Here is a 21947-nt window from a genome sequence, read left to right on the forward strand (position 1 = left end):
TTTCAGTATGTGCTCACCACGCCTTTTGCAAGCACACGGGCGTGCATTAAATCTCAAGTAGGTAAAGATAAACTTGCGAGGCTTATGTGCTGTGCTACAGACGTGATCAAGTGACTAAAAACCAAAGAGGGCGTGAAGTGAACGTAGTGTAAAGTCAGCCACAAAAGGTACCTCTGCATGCCCACGCGTGTCGAAGCGCATATTTCCCGGAAGCGTAGCGGGGCAAAAAGTGCGAAACGTTCACAAGTACAGTTTCCGGTTGGCTTTCAAGGTAATACGTGGAAATCATCTGATCTTATCTGCGCGACTTTTATATAAAATTTTTGTCCTGTTCTGTTATCAATATTCTTATATAGCAGCGTCGTACGATTTATAGGTAAAAGTGACAATTTGATGCTAGCTTCACACTTCATTAGGTTATGCATTCAGAAAACAAAAATAGTCTACCCATAATACAAATAAGAGTGTTACATATATAGTTTATGAGTTACTAATGGACTGAAATGTAGTTTTGCAGTTTATTCGAACTCATATAAAAATAAACAATAGCAGTTGTTGAACAATAGCAATTCATACACGATTAATTAAAATGCACTGTCACCCCAGTATAAAGACACTAAAAAAGAACTCCCCACTCAATAAAAATACGATTCTAAACTGTACTTAACATTAAGTTATTTGAAGCACATACAAAGAAAATTCATAGTCGAGCTTTTAAAAATAATTTGTTGGGAATATTTTTGATTCTTAAAATTTATTGAATCTATACAGCGTGTAGGTAGGTACGTTTTTAAAAATGTGGGTCTTTTGTCGCCCTTTATTTTGAAAGTGGCAGACCGGACATTGTGCCCGTCAGCGGCACCGGGCTCAGATTTTCCTCTGCCGCTTCACTGCACTCCCATTCACAGGAGACTGTTCCAGCCAACCACAAGTGTAACGGTAAGAGTAGATAAAACACCCACTTAAGTCTTCTTATAATTTATTTTATTCTGTTAAATATGCATTACTATGCCTCCTTAAGCTGCTCCGACAAATTTCAATCGATTACTTGCTAAGAAAAAGGAGGAAAAAAAACCGGCTAACTTACCGCTTGAACCTGAATTCTAGGAAAATTTGTTTACCAAATAATCGCTTACTGTTAAGGAACTACTTTTTTAATAGCATGATATACTCCCGTAGTTGCACTAATATCGTTTTGTTAAAATTACAGCGAAGTCATTGTAAAGTTGTCCGAAGCCGTCGGTTAGTTGTGAATTTCCGGGTGTTGAACCCGATCTGAGCTGCCAGGGTTGGGGCTATTAAGTAACGAAATGTCACCCGTTGCTGTTAAAAGCACACACAAAAAGTGGTTGCACTGACCAGTAAAGTAGGGGATTTGTTCAAATTAGTCGTTTAGTCTGCTTTAACACATTCTTCATGATCATGTGCTTTATATGAGGAACATTTTTCAGCCACTTCCTGGAACTCATCTGTCTTTTAATTTGAATTAGCTTACACTTGAAGCAGCCACCATTTTGGCTTTTTTTTTTTCGTTTTTTGTTTTTTACTTGCAAACAATCAATCAGAGCACGTCGATCAAATCTGCCAAAATCGAGTGATTATCACCTCTTGAGCACTTTGGGTGTGATACTTAAGCTGTGTGCTTTTGGCTGAATGGCTGGCAAGTGATTTCTCAGAGTGATCACACAAACCGTGAAGCCTCCCTTTCCTTCCTGTATGTGTGTATGTATGATAAATAGAGGATTTTTTGGCCCCTTCTTTTCTTATGGAAGGTCGAGAACTTTCTGTTTAATCAACTTCTGCCTTGAATTGTTCACTTGCTTCACCCCATATTTGAAATGTTGCGAGCTTCCAGTGGCGGGCGGATGTGTCTTGCAGCAGTTTATTTCCTCTGGTGTGAGGCGAGAGGCCTGCATAGGTTATAAAAAAAGAAAAGAAAAGAGAGAGACCCATTTAGGGTCGGTACTTAACATTTTTGGTGTGCTTTCCTGTCACTGCTATAATCTTCAAACATGTTCCAGCAACTCAGTGAAGAGTGCAAGGGTCAAACCCACAGGCCTGAACTGCAAAAATGGCTGGAGCATATTTCTATGAACTGATAAAGTAAAGTTGATGATGCATTTGCCTTTCTCAGTTCACATAACAAAAGAGATTTTAACCGAATCACTGTTTTTCTCCATGCGCCACACTTTTCTAGTGGACTTTCTAAGCTAGTCATGACGAATCGTGTCAATGGCCTCTCCTATTTTAGCTCGGTCTCACAGGAATTGATGCAGTGAGTTTGTATTAGCCTTTTCCTTTCACAGAGTGTGAGAGCAAGAGACTAGGCCTTTCTTTGCATCCACAACTTTAAATTCAAATCTTCAGGGGAGCACCTTTGGGAGTACGCTCATACCATCCACCATATATATCATGTCATGGCTGTCCTCCTCAAAGAAATCATTTCAGAGCTGCAATACTTTATCGGGTAGTCCGCGCCCTGTTGCCCATCCAGGCTGGGGCACATTGCTGAAAACGCCCGTGGAACAGCAGCGTAAGGCCCTGACCTTTCAGAGTGGCTGGCACCTTGGCTCTCCCATTCACGCTTAGTTTCCTGCTGCTGTACGAAGGGATTTCTCACCGGCTATTTTTAAAGCTTCCTATTTATTCTGGGCCTTCTTGGGGATGCAGGCATGTTTTGCTTTTCTATTCTCTCACAGCCACTCCTGTTCTTTCTGCTGCTCATTGACCATGGATTTCAACCATTTCTGTGACATTTTAGAGCCTTTTGTTCATTAGTAGATGTTAAACCTATTAACCAGTGTCTCTGCATACTCCTCCACTCCTTATCTCATTGCATTTCTGTTTTTATCCTACCCACTTGTCTATATTTGTTAGGGTTGGGTTCCTCTGCGTTGCATCAGCTCTGCAACACTTCCTCAAAGATTTGGCATGTTAGCACTGCCCCTAAAACTTGATTGAACCTAGCATGTTTTTTTTTTTCTTTTTTTTTAGAGGCTTCAGAAGCAGGCCTTTTAGCATTTCTATCATTTAAAAAAAATGCTTAGCTTGGATTAAGTTAGGCCCCCAGGTTAGCTTTAAGAAGATGAGTTGTGCAGTGCTGTGGTTAGCGCGTTAAAGGATATGAATCATCAAGCCCGCCTGAAAAAGGAAGCTTGCAGTAGTTTCTTGACAGACAAAATGGTTCAGTCGCAGCCTGACGTGCAAGGCTTCCTTATTTGAAGACAAAAGCATGTGCTGCGGCCTTAATCAGTTTCATCAAACATGGGGGCTCTGCATTACTCAGATGCACAGCAGAAAGGTATTTTCATGTGGTGTGTGGTTGCAGGTCTTAATTCATGCCACCATAGCGCTGCTCTTTGCAGTCAGTGTGCTAAGTGCACAATTTTCTACTGAGATAAAAAAAAAAAGCTTAAAATGACAGCAAGATAACAGTGGAATGATATAATATTTACATTATCTGATACATGTGAAATATTCTCAATCTGTATGCATGAAAAAAAAAAAATGTTCAGCTACAGAGACACTGGATACAGGATGTGGTCTTACAGCAGCACCCCTTTCCATTACAGTCATTGCAGGGTAGTTAATTTCGAATCAAATCACAATCTGCTGATTTGATGATTAGGATTTTTGTGGTGCACCCGAACCAGAGAAGTCGTCGCTGAAGCAAAGTGCAACTGTAGAGAGATCATGTACAGGTAAAATGGAACGACTGCAAAGGTCTTATGCGCACTGAGAGCTGCATGAAAGAGCGAGAACACAGAGAGCTGAGAGGATCAAAGCATCGCTTTCTAGAGTAGAGTTAAGGCCAGGAGCTAAATGTCACTTCACAAAGGTCTAGTAAAGCGCCATTTATGTCCTGTTCTTGTCTCTGAGCTAAACGTGTGCTTTATTCCATGAAACCAATTCAGGCTGTAAGTTATCAGCGATAATACTTCCACTTCTTGATTAATCAGTAAAGCAGGCTTCACATATTGGTTTACTTTGTCCTGCACCTGGCTGCTGTATGTGCCTAATCACTGGAAAACCTGGCTAATAATAAGTATTCCTAACAACTATGAGTTGTTGCTGAATTTGGGTGCATTCAGGGTTTTCCAGTTTGCAGCTCTGTTTTGCCTTTACTCCAGCCTGTGATGTGCTGTTTGTTGTCCCCCACCTCCGCTCCATTGCCCTTTGCCTGCAGTGAAGAACCTGAACAGCAGCATCTATTGCATTACCAGTGGCTCTAAACGGAGCTCATAAGATTACATCAAATCTTCCACGGCCAGAGGGCTGGACTGTAAAGCATGGTAACTGGCTTATCCAGGTAGCCTCAGGGGTAAACCTCTACATTAACCTGTTGTTGTCGTGATAGTTTATGCTGGATCTTCAGACACCTTAAAGCAGATAATAAATGAGGCGATAAATCATAATGAGCGATCAACCTTTGAGTGCAGACAGTGAGATGGACCCGCCGTTTGGCTTACATTGAACAGCATCAGTAAATGTTTGATTCTCAACAGAGGAAACTATTATGTCCTCTTTTTTCTTTTTTTGTTCCTGCTCTCTGCAAATGATTTCTAAGCAATTTTATTGCTCTATATGCTTTGTGTAGTCACAGTCCTTTAAACAGACGCTCCAAAGGCTTGCAGCCTACTTGTTGACATTTTTATATGTATTAAAAGTAGGCATACCTTTGAACTGCTCACTCCTGAGACTAAATAAGGCTAAAACTGTCTTGCACATCACAATGATACACCTACACAGCCTATAAATTGAATAGAATACGTGATTGTGTTTAGAGTCACATCTATTGAGACTTTGTTGTTGCAGTTGCTGGGATTAATTTGGGTTTTTTTTTTGTTTGTTCTTTTTACTTCCTCATATTTTCTCAGCATTACGGTTTGTTGTTAGAAGTCTGTGGCTCTAATCCAATATTTATGATTGGTTAGGTGATGCCAGCACCAACCACATTATGCCAGTATGCTCAAACACCACTTGAGCAAACAGGAAATTAACAAACGCCAACAACAACTAAAGAAAATGCTTTGTGAACCCTGACTTTCCATGATTAAAAACCCAGGTTAAATCTAAGTAATTTTAGTAGATTAACTCCATAACTATTTTTACTAGTAGCTACTTATTATTTTTAATGTTTTATTATTTTTTTATATAATAGATATTACATAAATATATAATAAATGTGACATTTTTAATTTTTAAATAGTGCCATTCATGGTGCTTAATGAAAGTAAACCAGAAAATACCGAATGCATAACTTCTAATCTCTATTTACTATCGAAATAATGTGCAGTATTTTAGTAGAGAATAAAAAGTTGACTTTAACTTTGATTAAAAAAAAAAATGTTATTCACAAGTCATTAATAATTAATAGTAGATATTCAACAACGACAATATGCAACCTGAAAGATGAGGACAAACACAAAAACCACAAGTTTGCTTTCATTGTATAATTGTTTCAGTGATATAATATCTAGTTCATTATAGACCTTTGGCTCACCCCTATGAGCACATACACACACACACTCACCACACACATATATTAATGACACCTGTAGATCTTGTGTCATCCCACAGGGATTCCCTGGTGCCTCCTTAACCTCAATAACTTGCCACAGTCACTAATGTTTCAACGGGAGAGCTTCCTGTTGCATCACCAGCGACACTTCCACAGAAACACTTTCCTCTCCTGGCCCCGGATGCCTTGTGATCCATAATCCCACCTTTTCTTATTGCTCAGCAGTGTTGCTAGGGAGCAAGACTAATCTCAAGCCTCAACTCCTGCCAAGCCTGGTATGTTTGTAAATTTGTGCTGCTTAGTCCAGCCAAGCGGCGAGATTATCCACCTGTAAGGAGAAAGTAGCGCAGGTGAAGGTTAGGACACTGAAAAGGAGAAGTCCAGCAGCACATCCCACCACGGGTTTACACGATCTCATGACCTCTGTGTTGATTCCCAGCAGGCAGAACAATGACGGGGCCTTTTCCTGTCAGCTCAGTATGTAGCTGCTTAGCCGCAAGCCACATGGATTGAGCGAGGGAAAAAAAGGGTATCATTATGAGGGTGGTGATGTCAGTATTGTTTAAACTAATCTATTTTATGCCCCCCCCCCCCTTTTTTTTTTTTTTTTATTTAAATATGCTGAATCAACAATTTCACACTTGATTAAGATGGTAGCTCGAAGTGATGTGGCTGTCTGCCACACTTAGAACAGTCGTATCTATAATTTCTTAGTGCTTATGTTGGTAAATGTGGCTTGCTGCACTGGAATAACTTGATCAGATGCCCTGCAGTTTTGCAGTTCAGAAATGGCTGCCTGCATTTATTATGGTGGTTGTATTTCATGTCGGTCTAGTCATTACCAGGCTTAGTATCATTAGAGACAAATTTGGAAACTATTTCTTTGTGCACCATAATCATGTTTTTCTGGGAAAATGTTATCCAATCGTACACAGTATACAAAAGATGGACACACTGGCTTCCCTTTTCCAAGCATGAAAACAGAAGCCAGCAGGAAGTGTCTTAACCCTGGATGCTTTCTTGTGGCCAGCAATGCCATAATGCAAACCTGCTTTTCATGTGATCTTAGTAAAGTTTATTTATATAGAGTTTCACTGAGTCACAAAGCGCTGTACAACAATTAAAGCAATTAAACCATGTTCTGATTTTATGACCTGTCTTGATGATTTTATGATCTCAGTCTAGTTTGAGCTCTGGTTGAATAGAATATGAGTCTAATGTTTTGTATTATGGCCCCCATTGGAGTCAAAAAAGGAGAGTAAAGCTTGGCGCGTCTCCCTTGTGAGGTAAAAATTTGCGGTTTCAAAATGCCAACGGTGTAGAAGCTCAGTTCAAGGTTTGCTTTGTGACTTAACTAGTAGGTTAGCATCGCTAACTGAATAGTATATAGTTATTAGATTCAGCCATAATTTCATCTTGGAGGTGAAGTACTGATCCAGTCAAAAAATTACATTTTTATGCACTAACAGCTGAGATTTAGGACAGAGAAGTTTTGACTTGAGATTTTCAGAATAGTTTCCAGTAGAGAAACATGCCAGTTCTCTGTGACTGAGCACTTCCTGCTGTGTGACGGTTTGGTATGCTGCAGTCACAATGCTGCTCGCTGCACAGCCGTCACAAGGAGTGCATTGAAAGTCGAGAAGAGGAAGCGAGAAAAACAACCTGTGCCTTGAAGAATGATATGACACATCACTGTGATATCTGGTGCGATTTTCTTCTGTCTCTCTCTTTCTCTGTCTTTTTGACCAGGAAACACTCACACAGCTGACAGGCCAAACCAGCAAGCTATTGGGATAAGAGGAATTTGTGCTTTTATGGGAGCATAGAGGCCCAATTTGGGGAAAACAAAAAAAACAAACTGTGCTGCATTCTCAGTTCCTGCTTGGCTAATGCCCAACTGTATATGGAGGCAAAATAGAGCAGAGCAGAGGGTTAGGCGGATCAACAAACCAGTTTTGTTTTTTCAACACTGTCCGTTTGCTGAGTGTGATTTGCTGCGATGGGTGAGGTTGTGTCAGCTGTAGTCTGTTGCTGAGGGTAACAACCTGTACTGAGCAGGTGAAACTGGCCTTGTAAGCTGTCGCCACTTAAGGGTTGTTTGTCTGGTGGGTTCTTGTGCGTTTGCTTTATCCGCATTTGTTAGCTCGCCTGTGCCCGTTCGTTGTGTCATTACCTCCCAGGTTAACCTGATTTGCAACAGTAAAAAAAAGAAAAAGAAGCTGAGTTAGTCACTGCCTGCATCTTTGTAGCATGTGTAATTTAGAGTTTAACAGAGAAGAAGTTGGTGCTCTAATCTTCCTCTTTCACTTTAATGCAATACTGCACATATTTGCACAATAAAAAAAAAAAAATTAATATGTCGCTTGCTTCCTCACAGTGATACGTGTGGCCCGTGTTGATGCATGGTTAAATTCAGCGCAGTACAGGAAGTTCTTTCAACATGCAAACACGCAGGATGAGACATTTGAGGGTGTAGCTGCTCGCTAGCTAGGAGGAATGTTCTGTTCGTGGCAAGAAAGGGCAACACCTCCACATTAATAAATAATTGTCGCTGAGCAGAAAGAGCTTTCTGCTGTGTTGCCTCATTATTTGACAGTAAGTAGTGTCACTTCTTCTAATTTCGTTAGAAGTTTAGAGTTGCTTTGAGATTCGCCTCAAAGGGCAAAGTGCATGAAAGCTGGTCTTTGTGTTTCCGTTGCAGGTCTCTGCCCTCTTGTTTTCTATGTGTGATAAATCAACTGCTTAAAGTCGATAAAGCACTGTATGACTGTGACTGTGGTTTGCACTGTATGTGAGGTTTCAGTGGTCGATAAGACTAGAAAAGTGCTATCAGTTTGTTGAGGACTGCAGGTTCTGTTCTCATTTTGTTCTGCTTGCAGAACAGACCTCACGCAAGTGTTACAGAGTACCATCATCCAGCTGCATGTGTTGAACAGCACTGTGTAGGCTTTGTCCAGCATTTGTGCACCAGATGTTATAAATTGCATAACTAGAGCAGGTTTGTTGTCCAAGGTCTCATTGTGTTACTGTGCTGTTGCCTGCTCAGAATCACTGTCAATTAGCAGTAACAGTGGTTGTGAGAGCACAGCTGGGTGTAAACGGCCACGCGAGCACTGCTGTTTTTCACTTGCTGTTGAGCCGGAGAGACTAGAAAAGCATGGAGCTCAGATAACCATCAGCTTCTTAGACCACCAACCTCTGCTGTATGTCATCGCTGCGGCATCGGGGAAACTGGCTGGTCCGCCAAGTAGACTGCGAGGGTTAGAGTGTCACGTGTCTTGGCTCGTGTCTGCCAGGGTGTGTGCATATGTGCAAGTCTGTGTTGAGGTGTTGAATAAACAAAGGGGCTTTGGAAGTGGCTCGGCTCTTGTCAAAATAATGTGAAGTTGCCCACAAGGCACAAAACTTGACTCATCTTTGGTTTATTTCAATATAGCTGATCTGTTGCCAGCTGCCTGTTAATGAAGAAAAAAGTGCACACGAGCTCTGTGGATTGTTCCTCTTGTCACTCTGTTTGAACAGAGAAGTTGCTCTGAAGTGAAAGTTTTTGCAGAGCAGATGCGATTACTTTGTCTTTCAGCGTGTGAACTATTAAAGCAGTAGAACAGGCTGTTTCTTCCTGCATGACCTGCAGCTTTAGAGTGCTGCACCCAGGTCAAAGTTTGTTATCCCTCAGGATAATGAATCCCAGCAGCTGGAAGTCTTAAACAGCCCGTCGCTGCTTCGTTTCATAGCAAGAGTGAAAAGGAGAAGCGGTCCGTGGTGCGAACCTCTGTCGGTCAGAGTGTATTACTCTACTTTCCTGTCATCTAACCCTGCCTCTCACTTTTGTCAATGTTTCCTGCTGCGATTAGCACACCATGGCAGAGCACGAGCCCACACCAGAGGAGCTGGCAGCGATCGCAGCAGCCAATGATGAGAGCGACTCTTCTGTTAACTACAGACCTCCCGCCCAGAAGAGCTTGAAGGAGATCCAGGAGCTGGACCAAGATGACGAGAGCCTGCGCAAGTACAAGGAGGCGCTGCTGGGAAACGCGGCTGCTGTTGTCGTTGGTGTGTTGATGTTAATTAACATACGTCAATAAGCTTAAATACGTGTTGATTTCAAAAAGAGTTACAGTGATTTTTCTTGTGGATTTAGCTTGTGCCTTTTTTAATTCATGATTAAAACCTGTGTAGTGATGATATGACAAAAGTATGTTAAAGTCATTCTTTAATAAACCTGCCAAAGTTGTTGCTCAACCTGTTTGTCCTACCAATAGCACGGGGTATCACAGCCAGGAATTTGTTGTGGAAACAGTTAGAATATTTAAAACTGGGCTGATGAGTCAGAAACTAGTCATTAATGGCTCAGACAGACTCTTTCCTGTGTTTTTGTCATTGAGTTATATTCTTAGCAAAGAAATCTGTTTAAAAAATATACAGATTTACTGTCATACAGCATGTTGGTACTGATGATCTGAAATCTTTGTTAGTTCAGAAGCTTTAAATGACTAATTTTAGCGCAGTATTAATGAAAGTAGAGCAACTCCATGTGTGCAAAGTAAAGCAAATCTTTTCCGGATTACAGTTTTGGTTCAAGAGCTTGAAAAGCAGAGATTGTTATGGCGTTTCTAATTCACACAGTATAATGACACATTATTTTTATATTTAGCCAGATACGAGCGTTTAATTTTTTTAGACAACTTTCACTGAAATTAAATGCATCGTAGAGTAAGTAGTTATACACACAAACATCCATGGGAGGGGGAAAAAATCTGGCTCTTTATCATCTTTACGTAACGCCTCCCCTGAGCTTTTTGTGTTGTTTTATTCAAACTGATGAGATTTTCTCTCTCCTGCTACACTGTGACGATGTTTTTAATGCCATGACTTGTTCCTCCTGTGTTAGATCCCACGGTCCCCAACGTCCAGGTGACCAAGATGGTTCTGGTGTGCGACACGGCTCCAAACAATCTGGTCCTCGATCTGACTGGTAAGTAGAGCAGATGTGTCCGTGCCGATTTTAGTTTAGAAACTAGAAATCTAAAATAAGTGAGAAGAAGTGAGGCTGGCATACATGTCTCATTGTTGGGGGGTGGGGGGGGGCATAGGCCTGCTGGGTCATTAGTTCACCAATCAGTGTCGACTTGATTCCTATGTACTTGGGTTAATGAGCCATTTCCTGACACTTTAGCCCCCTCCAGCAGAGCAGAGGCTCACTTGTGACATTGTTCCCCCTGGTGGTCATCATTCTTACTACAGGGTGTTGAAGCCCAAAATCCACAGGAACTGTTTGTTTATGAGCCTGCTGTGTAATTTTTTATTTTTTTTATTTTTTTTTGTCAAAGTGGAACAAAGTCATTGGTCCAAACTGACACTTGATCTGACTCTTCTGTCCCTGCTGTGTTGCTTTTGTCTGCCAGGGGACCTGGATACCTTCAGGAAGAACCCGTTTCCGTTGAAGGAGGGAGTTGAGTACAGAATAAAGATCTGCTTCAAGGTGAGAGTCTGGTGTTTGTCACACTCGCCACTGCGCTCTGTTTACGTCAGTGTTGTTGTTACATCACTGCTGGAGATGTAACTGCAGTCTGCAGAGCACTATCATTATCGTCAGAGGCTCTTCAGAAGAATTTAACTCTTGTTGCCTTCTGCAGGTCAACAAAGAGATCGTGTCAGGCCTGAAGTACATGCAGCAAACTTTCAGGAAAGGAGTTAAAGGTGAGGCTGCTCAAATCATCTCACTCTGCCGGGTTTTTTGGTTGTTTTTTTTATATATATCTGTACTGATTTTCCTAAACCTTGCCTCTCATACATGGTCACCATACAGTAATTATTAAAAAAACAATGAAACTAAAACTATAAACATTTTCATATGATAAAAATCCACTCTGGAACTAAACTGACTTAAAAACAAAAAGTCAAAACAAAATAAAAAACTAATTAGCGAATAAAAAACTAGAATGAGTCTGCCTCTTGATCCTAAAGTTCTCCTTTTTCTTTCCCTCTCTGATGCACAGTTGACAAGTCTGATTACATGGTGGGCAGCTACGGCCCCAGACCAAGCGAGGAGTACGAGTTCCTCACCACAATGGAGGAAGCTCCAAAAGGGATGCTGGCCCGCGGCACCTACCATATCAAGTCCAAGTTCACCGACGACGACAAAAACGACCACCTGTCTTGGGAATGGAGCCTCGCTATCAAGAAGGATTGGAAGGACTGATTTTTTTTTGATTTTTTTTTCCCTCCCACACTCGCTCGCTGGTCCACCAACGTCTTCCTCTGCTTTGTTTCCGCTTTTCTTTTTTTCTTGCCATCATTCCCACCTCCCCCTGGATATTGGATTGTTTCAGTCTTTTGCTCTCTCCGTCCATCAGCTTGCTCACTCCTCTTCTGCAGTGTCATCTATTTTTTTTTTCTTCTAAATTCCAATCACTTCATCATTCCTCCCATAGCAACGCTGATTGAGTTTTGTTTGCACCAGCCTTTATTATAAGAATGACATCTTAAAAAAAAAAAATGGAGAAAGCAAATGATGTTCACTATCCAGATATGTTTTGGTTACAGTTTGTTTATAAAAAAGGAAAGAAAAAAAAAAAGCATTATCTGTTAACAAGCAAATTTCTCTCTCACTTTTTCCTTCCTCTTTCTTTTCTCTCTTTTTCACATTGTTTTGTACAATTACCACGATCTGCCTTGGAAAGAATTGTACAGGAAGCTAAAGTGCTGCGTGCACACGGTCGCTGTACGGTCACTGAGCAGTAATTGCTGGACACAAATCTTGGACATAGCCTGCCTAAAGCCTTTGAGCAGATTATTTGTACTTGGGTCTTGTTAAATTATTTGGAATTCAGGCCACTTCTTTTTTCCAAATAGTCAAACAGCCAGCAAATTCTGCTGAGAGAAGAGGGAAAGCAGTTACCTCTAACCCCCTTGCATTCCCTCGCTTTAGCTGTGGCTGTTTTTTCTTTTTTTTTCCTGATCAGGGTATTTTGGCAGGTTTTTTTTGTTTTGTTTTTTAGCAGCCGTGTGGCCTTAACAAGTAAATAAAAAATAGACAGCCTAGTTGAGCCAGTTGCCTTCTTACTATTAAATATCATATTTGCCAGACCATCATGTGAGCCTGTTTTAACAGATCTTGTATTACATTGACAGGGAATCAGGACTGAGGACTTGCTAATCTCTTTGTTTCAGGGTGTCAATCATATCAGCTTTATTCACCAACACCTTCATTCCAGTACTTTGTAGGTTTCTTCAAATCTAATAAATGAACTCTAAATCTAAGAGTCCGGGTTGTACTAATGGCTTTATATCACCCAGTCTCCTCTTATGTTCCAGAGGACATCAATTCTAGCGCGTTACCTCAGTTCCCTATTGAACCGAACACCGCAGAAAACTGTTAAGCCGCTCACCTCGTATTGCTCAAGTTAAAGATTTCCACTGCTGACTGTGCCTCCAGACTCTCCCCACAGGCCACGCGCCGCCTCTGCTGACTCGGCAGAGCTCGGTATCGTCTATAATTGACTTGTGAACCAGAATAGAGACGCGAGTCCTTTAACCAGACACTGATGGTTAACACATCCTGCCATAAGAAAGTGTTTTTCCTTTTTGTTTTTTTAAAAAAAATACACTCCATAAGTATCCGAGTGAAGCCCGTCAAGCTTCGTTCAGCTCTCGTGCCGTGGACTGATGTTTTTGCTCTGTGGGTTGAGTGAGACTCGATGTGTGCTATTTGTATTACCTACAGTTTACTGATCTGTGTTCACATTAAAGTGTTCAGACTGGGTGTGTGTGTCGTGTTTTATTTGGGGTTATTACCAAACAAACTTTCTTCATGAGCACTTTTGCAGCTATTAGCAAAACAAAGAACCACTCAGAGCTCAAACCTCTGCCAAGAAACTTCACTCTCTGGGCAGTATTTACTTTAAAGGTAATAGTGCTGCATTTTGTATATATCTTTGGTTTGTAGTGCAGTAAAAACAAGTGCCTAGGGCAGGCTTTTGTAATTACTGACATCATCCTGAGTATAATTGCTTCGTATTTATGTGGATTCATTATTTCTCTTGACAGTTCTTTCTTTAAAAATCTAACAGATTTTGGGCTTAAGCTGAAAGAGAGGCAGATGTAAAATGCCAAAGTGAGGTCAGAGGTCAAATGCGACATATTTGTATACAAATTGTGTTATTTAGACTCCCCGTTTACCAGTATCATTCCTAAATGTTAGCAGTACAAACAAAGGCAGCAGAATTTCTTAACATGTCTTATTTTTAAAAGTCTGACCTTATTTGACCTCGAAGAAGAGGTCAGAGGTCCAAAGTACCATGATATTTAAAATCCCCATATATCATTGGGGATATGTTGTCAGTGCGAATAATGGCAGTAAGATAAAATCAGCTTATAGTATTATCACTTTGACTTTCCGATCAATCTACTACCCTTGAAGAAGAGGTCAGAGGTCAAATGTGACACGTTTGAAATCTTTACAGGCTACTTTCTACATGTTGTCAATACACACATTTAAGAATCGTAGTTTCTACGTTACAAGGCTTTTTGTGGATTTTTAATAAATCATAAAGTTGACCTTGATGACCTCAGTGGATCTGTTTTATCAGAATTCATTCAAAACTTTCCGAGCTGTTGCATTTACAGACGGAACGGCACGCATACATGCAAGCACTAACAAAAACATAACCACCTTGGCAGCGGTTTAAACCAAAAAAAAAGAACATGGTTGATGCAGTAGTTATTTTAATCAACAGGAAACATTAAAACGGCCTATTACAGGAACAAGTTGGATTATGTGGCAGCACAGTGTGGAAATGATGAAATAAATCCCTGAAAAAGATGCAGAAGCATCGCCGCCTGTTCAGGAGGTACACCGATTTTGTGCCATCCGGTGAGTTCAAAAAGCTTCTTTAAGCTCATTGAGCCATTCAAAAGCTTGCGATTCCTCTTTTTCTTGAAAGAGAGATTTAGCTTTTTTGTGTTATCAGCCAGATGCATGCTGTAAATGCTGCAAGTTTTAAAGCCTCTGAAAGTTGGCCTGTTATTTGGCTTCAGTGTTTATCATAAATGCAAAATAAACGGAGTCACTTCTGCATCAGTTACAAACAACGTCACGACAAAACCCTCCACTCAGATAGTTTGTCAGTTACAGTCAAGAGAAGCATTTCATCCCTTTGGCAGTTTCATGTGAAACAGGATACAGCAGTGAAGGGTGGCCAGACGGTTAAATGAGAAGCCTTTAAACAGTGAGGTAAACTGAGATGTTTGTAATATCTCATCTGTGCCTCACTTGTTAGTCTTTCTGCTCTTCCTCGTGTTCATGTCGCTCTTTGTCTTCTGCAGTCGGGAGAAGATCTCCTTGAACAGCGCCTTGTACTCTGGCGTGTTCTGGCTCAGCCGTTTGTCCACCTGCTCCACCTGCCTGCTGATCCCCTCCAGGGCTTCAGGGGTGGAGGGAGTCTGAGGGGGTGTAGGAGGGGCGGCGGCGACGACGACATCTCCGGAGGTGGAAGGCCCCGCGGTGGCCATGTTGTACTCCTTCATGGAGGGATCCCTGGAAACGGGGCGCGAGGTCTGCACCCCTGCGTGGCACAGGCTCTCCTCGTGACGCCTGCACTTCCCCAGCAGCTCCTCGTACTTCTCCAGCAGCGCGTGGTACTGCTCGTCCACCTCCCGCAGGATGGACATGCCCCGTTTGCGCACGCCGTTGGCGTGGAGGGCGTAGCTCCCCTGCCGTCTACCGGTTGCGTCCCGAGCTGAGATGGCGTTCAGGGCTGTGTCGCTGCAGCTTTTTCTCACCGGTCCTCCTTGCTGCCCCACTCCCCCAGCCTCTCCAGCACCTCCCTCGCCTCCGTCCTCCTGCCCCGGGCTCTCCTCTGGAGTGTCAGTCTCAGGGCCGTTATTGAGCAGATTCTCTAGGCCGTCTTCCATGTCACCAATCAGACACACCCTGGACTTCCTGAGCTGCTGCATCTCCTGGAGCTCAGCTTCCAACTCCTGAACCCGCAGCTGGCATCCTTCTGCTCCTAGGAGACGCTGCTCCAGGCGCTCAAACTCCTGCAGCACAGCAGCACACTCCCTCTCTGCACCCTCCCGCTTGGACCGCTCTGCAGCCATGGCCGAGTGCAGCGACGAGACGATGTCTCTCAGGCGGTCGTTCTCCTCATCCAGCGGCTGTCGCTCGGCCAGGTCCACGCTACCTGGATTGGCCAGCAGGAAACCATCCTCATACCTTACAGGAAAAAACACTCAATGAGCTGTGTTTGTGGCCAATCTCATTCAAATTTCATGTACAAACACTGCACAGTCACGCTATAAATACAGTCCAGTGATAAAGCACTCGAGTCCTTCTGTTTTTTTTGTTTTACATCAAACTAATTTTAATATTAGACCAAGATAACCCAAACAAATACAGAATTCAGTTTCTAGATGATGACTTCATCATTTATAAGGAAACAGCTACTGAAACCTATCTGGCACTGTGTGAAAAAGTAACTGCCTCTCTTGTTAAGTCAGGAATTAACTGTGATTAACAACATTTTTTAGAAAGAAAAAAAGTTGGGTTTCACTCGCCACACCAAGGCCTCACTGGGTTGGTTATCTAGCAGGACGATGACCTGAAGCACACCAACAAGTCCACTTCTGAATGGCTAAGAAACAAGAAGTGAAGGTTTTGGAGGGTCCAAGCTGACTTCAATCACATTTATATGCTTAAACAAGCCGCTCATGCTAAAACACCTCTAATGTAGCTGAATTAAAAAAAAGAAAAGTGGATCCAAATTCCTTCACAAAGATGTGAAAGACTCATTGACAGTAATTGATTGCAGTTATTTGCTTTAGGGGACAATTACTTTTTCACACAGGGCCATGTAGGTTTGGATACCCCTAATAAATTAAATCCTAATTTAAACACTATGTTTTGTATTTACTCAGGTTATCTTTGTCTAGTATTTGTTTGATGATCTGGAAAAAAGTGCAACAAATACGCAAAAAACTAAGAAATCCAATACTTTTTTACATACACAGGACATGTTACAGTTACTGTTAGCTCCAGCATACAATTACAGCATTAATTTCCTGACACTCAGTGACCTTGGAGCGGTGCAGAGCTCTTTGAGGCAGGGGAAAGAGTGGATGGTCTTACGACGCTCCTTCTTCTCCCTGCGGACTCTCAGCTCCTCCAAAGTTCGCAGCTCCTCAACCCGAGCTGTGAGACTGTCCACCTGGCTCTGTAGGGTCTCCATGGTGCTGGTTAACCTGCAGGCATGCACACACACACAGATCACTAATTTTTTCCATTTTGATTACGTCATACTTTTATCTTAAAGCTGGAATGACTCAGCATTACAAACCAAAGAAAATGAATATTTAGAAAGAAGCACTGAGAAGTATTTTTAACCTTTAGCCCTGGAACATAACATAATTTAATCCCTGATTATTCACATCCGATTATTTTAAAATCAGCTGCTCAGGTGGAGGGAGTGGTCTGTCAGCGCAGCAAAGCTCACATTCTTCAGCTGATTACGAAGTGACTGTTACATCAGGCTCACTGCTTTTCCCACAGAGGCCAACCTTGTATAGTGAAAGTGTGGGCTCAAAGCAGCTGTGGGTCACCTGTCTATTTTCTGCTGCGACGCCTTGCTCTCCAGCACCAGCTTCTCATTGGTGATTTCCAGCTCTCTGGCCGTCACATCCAGCTGTTCGTACACCTTTGCGTGCTGCTCGTTCATCTCCCGCAACATTTCCAGCTGCTTGGACAGGTACTGCAAGAGACGCATGCTTGCTATTAAAATGAAAGGATTAGCTGTTAATGGTTTACATCTGGAGAACAGACTGGTCCTGGGAGCACAGGGTAGAAGTACTTTAAAGAATGCAAACTAAACCAAATTACAAATGTGTCGTAAAAATACACACGTTAATACAATTACAGTTCACACAGGTTCATATGGGTTAAAAGTTCATCTCATGATTAATGTCAGTCAAAACTGTGAGAAATAATTCTGCAGTATAAGGTTAGAGACATCTAAGCTAGAACACTGGAAAATCTACATCTAATAATCTAATTTAAAGGTTTACAGAGAATGGTCTGAACAAAGAGCGGCAGTTCTCTGGGAGAAAATGCCTTGTTGATGTCAGAGGTCAGAGGAGAATGGCTAGAGAGCTTCAAACTAATAGAAAGGCCACTTCAACTTATTACAACCAAGGTATGCAGAAGAGCATCTCTGAACACTGCAGCAGCAGAAGACCACACCAGCTGTCACTCCTGCCAACTAAGAACAAGAAATTGAGGCTACAAATTACACAAGGTCACAAAATTGCACACTTTGCACCAATAAGTTCCCACTGAGTGTAATTTAAACACCACAGTCTACCTCAGTATTGTTGCTGACCATGTCTATCCCTTTATGATCACAGTGTACCCGCCTTCTGCAGGACAACACACCATGTCACAAAACTAATAATTTCAAACTGGTTTCTTGAACATGACACTGAGTTTACTGTACTTAAATGGCCTCCACAGTCACCTCACTTTGGTACATCTGCAAAGCCACCAGCTTGGGTGGAGGACCCCACACACCCCTCACACACGCACTCTTCACCCTGCTGCCTTCTGGCAAGAGGTACCGGAGCGTTCAGGCCCTCACTGCTAGACTGCGAAACAGTTTCTTCCCCCGAGCTGTCAGACTCCCGAACACTCAGTGACTGGACTAACACACACACACACACACACACACACCTTCATATACCAAGTGACTTTTTGCACAATGCTCAGTCTTTTGCACATTTCTACTGCACTGTTGTGCATGCACCGTCTTGTGTCTGTTTCATTCTGTTCTGTCTGGTGTTGCACTGTCTTTGTTTTGTTTTTTTGCAATTTTTGCACATTGCACTTTATGTAGTGCTGTGTAGGTGGTCTGTTATATGTCATATGTAGCACTGTGTACTGTATCACTGCACATGGTTGGAATGACAATAGAGCCACTTGACTTGACTTGACTTGAAATTTGTACCACAAAAAAGTAGGACAGCTCTGAAGGAAAATGTTGTCCAACTCAGTACTGGTAAGGTGTTCCTAATATAGTGGCCAACAAGTTTATATACAGGCTTTGCCAAAATTCGATACGTTGACTTTGTGTAAATCTTTGTGTGTCTATCTCTAAGACTGAGAATAAATTTTCAGAGGCTCTCATCAGGTGTTTACTTTACCCTCAGCGAGCCTCTTCGCTAAGAACACGTGCAGATTTTGAGCTGTGAAGAGGCTGACGCATTCTGCACGTGTTTTTCTCTTCTCGCGCACTCGTGTTGTTTTCTGCCATTTCTTCCCCTCACTTTACACCATAACTGAGTAGGAAATGAACACAGACAGGCAGCAGCCCGGGAGTAGCACACCTCGATCTCTTGCACTTGCTCCTCGTTGTTGATGTACATCTGCTGCAGGGAGTCCTCCAGCTCTTTGTTGCGTTCCAGGAGGGTTTTGCCGAGCTCCGCTGCCAAATGCAGGTCTGATGAGAGATGACAGAGAAGGACAGACATAAGCAGAGTTCACTCTCAGGGCTTTATGGTTAAAACCAGTTGTTCAGGCTTGTTTTTGGATGACTTAATGAAAACCAAGATAAAGAGAACAGGCACCAAATATTACCGTGCATTTATTTTAAAGATCACTACAGTTCTCTTGCAGATTGGTTTCTCCTCACATCATGCTGATAAAAGCCTGCAGTCGTGCGCACAGCAGGAGCCCGAGCTCTGACAACACCTTAACAGTTGCTGATATTTTCTGACACAGTGTGAAGCATCCATTATTCATCCTCCTCTGGTGGATAAAAACAAGCTGGACTGAAGAGGAGGAGGAGGAGGGGAATCCTGCTGGCTCTGCATACTTGGAGCCCATAACAAACATGGGGGAGTGGAGGGACAGGAGGAGACAGAGAGGCACTGACATCCATTACTGAGCAGTGAATGGAGCGTTTTATCAACCCAACGCAGAGGATAAAAACACAAGCCTGCATGCATGCAGTACTGCAGGTGTAAAACCCAAAAGATTAGATGCGACTGGGCTCATTTGCATGTATCACCTCTGCCTTATCTAATACATTTAACAAGCTCCATTTGTGCGCGTTGTGCATCCTCTCTGTCGCCTCAAACGCAGCGAGGGGAGGCAAGGACATGCTGTAATTTCCTGCTTCAACAAGACAGAAGAGACAGCAAAACTCAGCCTGAACCGGAGAGCGCTAATGAGCTGAGGAAGAGGCGTTGGAGGAGAGTTCACACGGCACCTCACAGTCACGGCGCCGCTTCTGTCCCTGTGGCGGGCACGTGCCGAGAGTCTTCTGTTATATAACTTCTGGGTTCTGTGCAGGAGGCCGTGCTGAGAAAGTCATCCTCATCACAGGGACCGAACTCTAACTCCTCATGCGACAGGCCCCCCCTCACAGGTCAGATGAAGCTGCAGGACTAACCACACCATCTGCCAGGACTCATTTTCCATGTTTGCCTGATTCTAATAACCACACAGAGGTAGGGGGTGGGTGGGAGAGGGGGGGTGGTGTCACCAAATAGCAGGTTCGGCAGCAGAAAAGTTGCATAACGCAGCATCATTTCTGGGGCAAAATGATGCCAGGCTCTAAAGTGCATGCAGTGTATTTGTGTGGCACAGTGAGAGCTCGACGGTAATTACGCTTCCAGTCTGACCCTGAAAAGCCTCAAATCTCTGATCCCCACTAAGGAGGCCTCGTCTGGGGCTCCCTAATCAGATCAGCCTGCGGGATGGGGATAGAGTGGGGTTGGGGGGGCTAATGACTTTAGTCTGGATGCTGAATAATGCTGAGATGAAATTCTGATGATGGACACACACACACACACACACACGCACACAGGGAGTCAAATCCACCTGCCTCTCCATGCACGCTGCACGATGACACTACAAAGCTGCTTTAGCTCTCTGGGTCAGCAGGTAATCAGGAGATGGGGTGATGCTGCTGCAGGAGGACGCAGGCTCTCCAGAGCACTTAGCTCTCCTCAGACACACTCTCAGTGAAACTGCAGCCTTTTAAAGCCATTTACTGGCAGGGCTGGTCACACAGCAGCGAGGAGGAGCAACAATAAACAGTCTGAGCTGCGGTTCTTGCTGCTCTTTATTTCTTTCATTTTATTCAAAAATCTACAAAGTTCTGGGGATTTTCTGCACTGCTCCTCACACTGTGCTGACCTTTTTGTTAGGAACACACACCCAAAATAACGTCATGCAGCTCCACAGCAAGTGGGCTGATGGATATGAGAGAGAAATACAGCGGGAGAGGAGAGGAGACATTCACTCAGTCTGACAGGAGGACTGCTGTCCGAACCACCGCTGACAGGATCGGAGTAATTGATGAGATGAAGGGCAGGCAGCTCCAACTCGTACATGACTTGTCTTTAAGGAGTGCAGCCTCCTCCCAGATTTCCACCCACCTCTAAATGCATGAACACCCGGGGGCCAGCGGTTGTCAATGGAGGAGGGGTGGGGTTGGGAGGAGTGGGCTCACCTTGCTCCAGGTCCCGCTGGTCGTACCACGGCTCCTCTTCCTCCGTGACAAACTCCTCCATCCTCCCCGCGCGAAGCATCGATGCTGCCGAACTTCCTCTTCTTCTCCTCCTCCGCCGGCGATGTGAGCTGCCGGTGGTACCGACTGCTCGCCCGGAAGTGACAACGAACAACAGCTCCCCCAAAATCACTCAGAGAGAGGAAACCTCGGCGGCGGGGACTTCGGTGCACCTGCTCCTTCTCCTTTTTCTTCTTGAAGCGTCCACAGATATGAAGCACCCAGCATCCGAGCAGTCCGTGCGGCCTCGACGTGAAGCAGGCTGGAGGAGGCTGACAGCGTCTCCTCGGTGTCTCATCAGGCTTTGATGTGCAGCAGCAGCAGCAGACGCAGACTGGCAGCCTGGCTGCAGCCGGGTAGCCAAACGCTGCTGATGCTGCGTTTGGGTGCTGTGGGAGAAAAGTGCTGTTTACAACGTTATAGAGATTCTTCTTCTACTGTTCCCTTAAAGAATTCACTGCTGTTTTTACCTATCAATAAGACTAATAGAAGTTTTAACAGACCATTTTAGCTGTGTAATACTGCAAATATTGATATCGAGCCGATACCAATATCAGCGTTAGTATCAATACTATTGATATTTGGATCGATCCGGCCACTATCCAAAGCTTAAAAAAGAGAGATCTGGCCAAAAGGGCAGCAGAAATTGAAACAAGTATAACATAATGGTGCTATAAACATATTTTAAGTGGCCAAAAAGGACTGGATTCTTTATAATGTAGGTAAATTAACACATAATCACAAAGATTAAAAACAATTCATTTCTTTATTTTATACACACCCTCTTCATAAATCATATTGACTAAAGTCGATTTACAAACATAAGCAAAGACATTACTCATAAAAGTGTGGGGGGCTCTTGA

The 21947-nt window shown here is 43.1% G+C and overlaps 2 protein-coding genes across 4 annotated transcripts; one reads left to right on the forward strand and one right to left on the reverse strand.

Annotated features, from left to right (window-relative positions):
- The first annotated feature begins 40 nt into the window (after positions 1-40).
- arhgdia (Rho GDP dissociation inhibitor (GDI) alpha) lies at positions 41-13286 on the forward strand. Of its 3 annotated transcripts, none has more exons than XM_019358078.2 (7): positions 41-57; positions 830-939; positions 9376-9574; positions 10413-10496; positions 10927-11003; positions 11158-11221; positions 11521-13286. In XM_019358078.2, coding segments are annotated over exons 1-7 (738 nt in total). In that variant the 5' UTR covers positions 41-56; the 3' UTR covers positions 11724-13286. The 3 variants fall into 3 exon arrangements, with proteins under 3 accessions (XP_019213623.1, XP_003454040.2, XP_005468348.1); XM_003453992.3 differs by lacking the exon at positions 41-57 and adding an exon at positions 163-271; XM_005468291.4 differs by lacking the exons at positions 41-57; positions 830-939 and adding an exon at positions 7960-8116.
- cdr2l (cerebellar degeneration-related protein 2-like) lies at positions 12393-21487 on the reverse strand. The gene is made up of 5 exons (XM_005468293.4): positions 21028-21487; positions 18896-19008; positions 17120-17268; positions 16598-16762; positions 12393-15737 (listed from the first exon to the last, which is right to left on the reverse strand). The coding sequence occupies exons 1-5, from the start codon at positions 21104-21106 to the stop codon at positions 14792-14794; spliced, it is 1452 nt and encodes a 483-aa protein (XP_005468350.1). The 5' UTR covers positions 21107-21487; the 3' UTR covers positions 12393-14791.
- Positions 21488-21947: the final 460 nt, after the last annotated feature.

This window comes from Oreochromis niloticus, linkage group LG4, assembly GCF_001858045.2.
Source record: "Oreochromis niloticus isolate F11D_XX linkage group LG4, O_niloticus_UMD_NMBU, whole genome shotgun sequence".
NCBI classification, from domain to species: Eukaryota; Metazoa; Chordata; class Actinopteri; order Cichliformes; family Cichlidae; genus Oreochromis; species Oreochromis niloticus.

What these genes read in the sequence shown, in the direction of transcription:
- arhgdia (XM_003453992.3), top strand. Translation starts at nt 178, where the DNA reads ATGCCCACGCGTGTCGAAGCGCATATTTCCCGGAAGCGTAGCGGGGCA. An exon ending in GTTTCCGGTTGGCTTTCAAG is followed by an intron (nt 272 to 829) that starts GTAATACGTGGA and finishes TTATTTTGAAAG; the next exon opens with TGGCAGACCGGACATTGTGC. An exon ending in AGCCAACCACAAGTGTAACG is followed by an intron (nt 940 to 9,375) that starts GTAAGAGTAGAT and finishes TGCTGCGATTAG; the next exon opens with CACACCATGGCAGAGCACGA.
- cdr2l (XM_005468293.4), bottom strand. Translation starts at nt 21,106, where the DNA reads ATGCTTCGCGCGGGGAGGATGGAGGAGTTTGTCACGGAGGAAGAGGAG. An exon ending in CCAGCGGGACCTGGAGCAAG is followed by an intron (nt 19,009 to 21,027) that starts GTGAGCCCACTC and finishes ATCTCTCATCAG; the next exon opens with ACCTGCATTTGGCAGCGGAG. An exon ending in TCGCAGCAGAAAATAGACAG is followed by an intron (nt 16,763 to 17,119) that starts GTGACCCACAGC and finishes GCATGCCTGCAG; the next exon opens with GTTAACCAGCACCATGGAGA.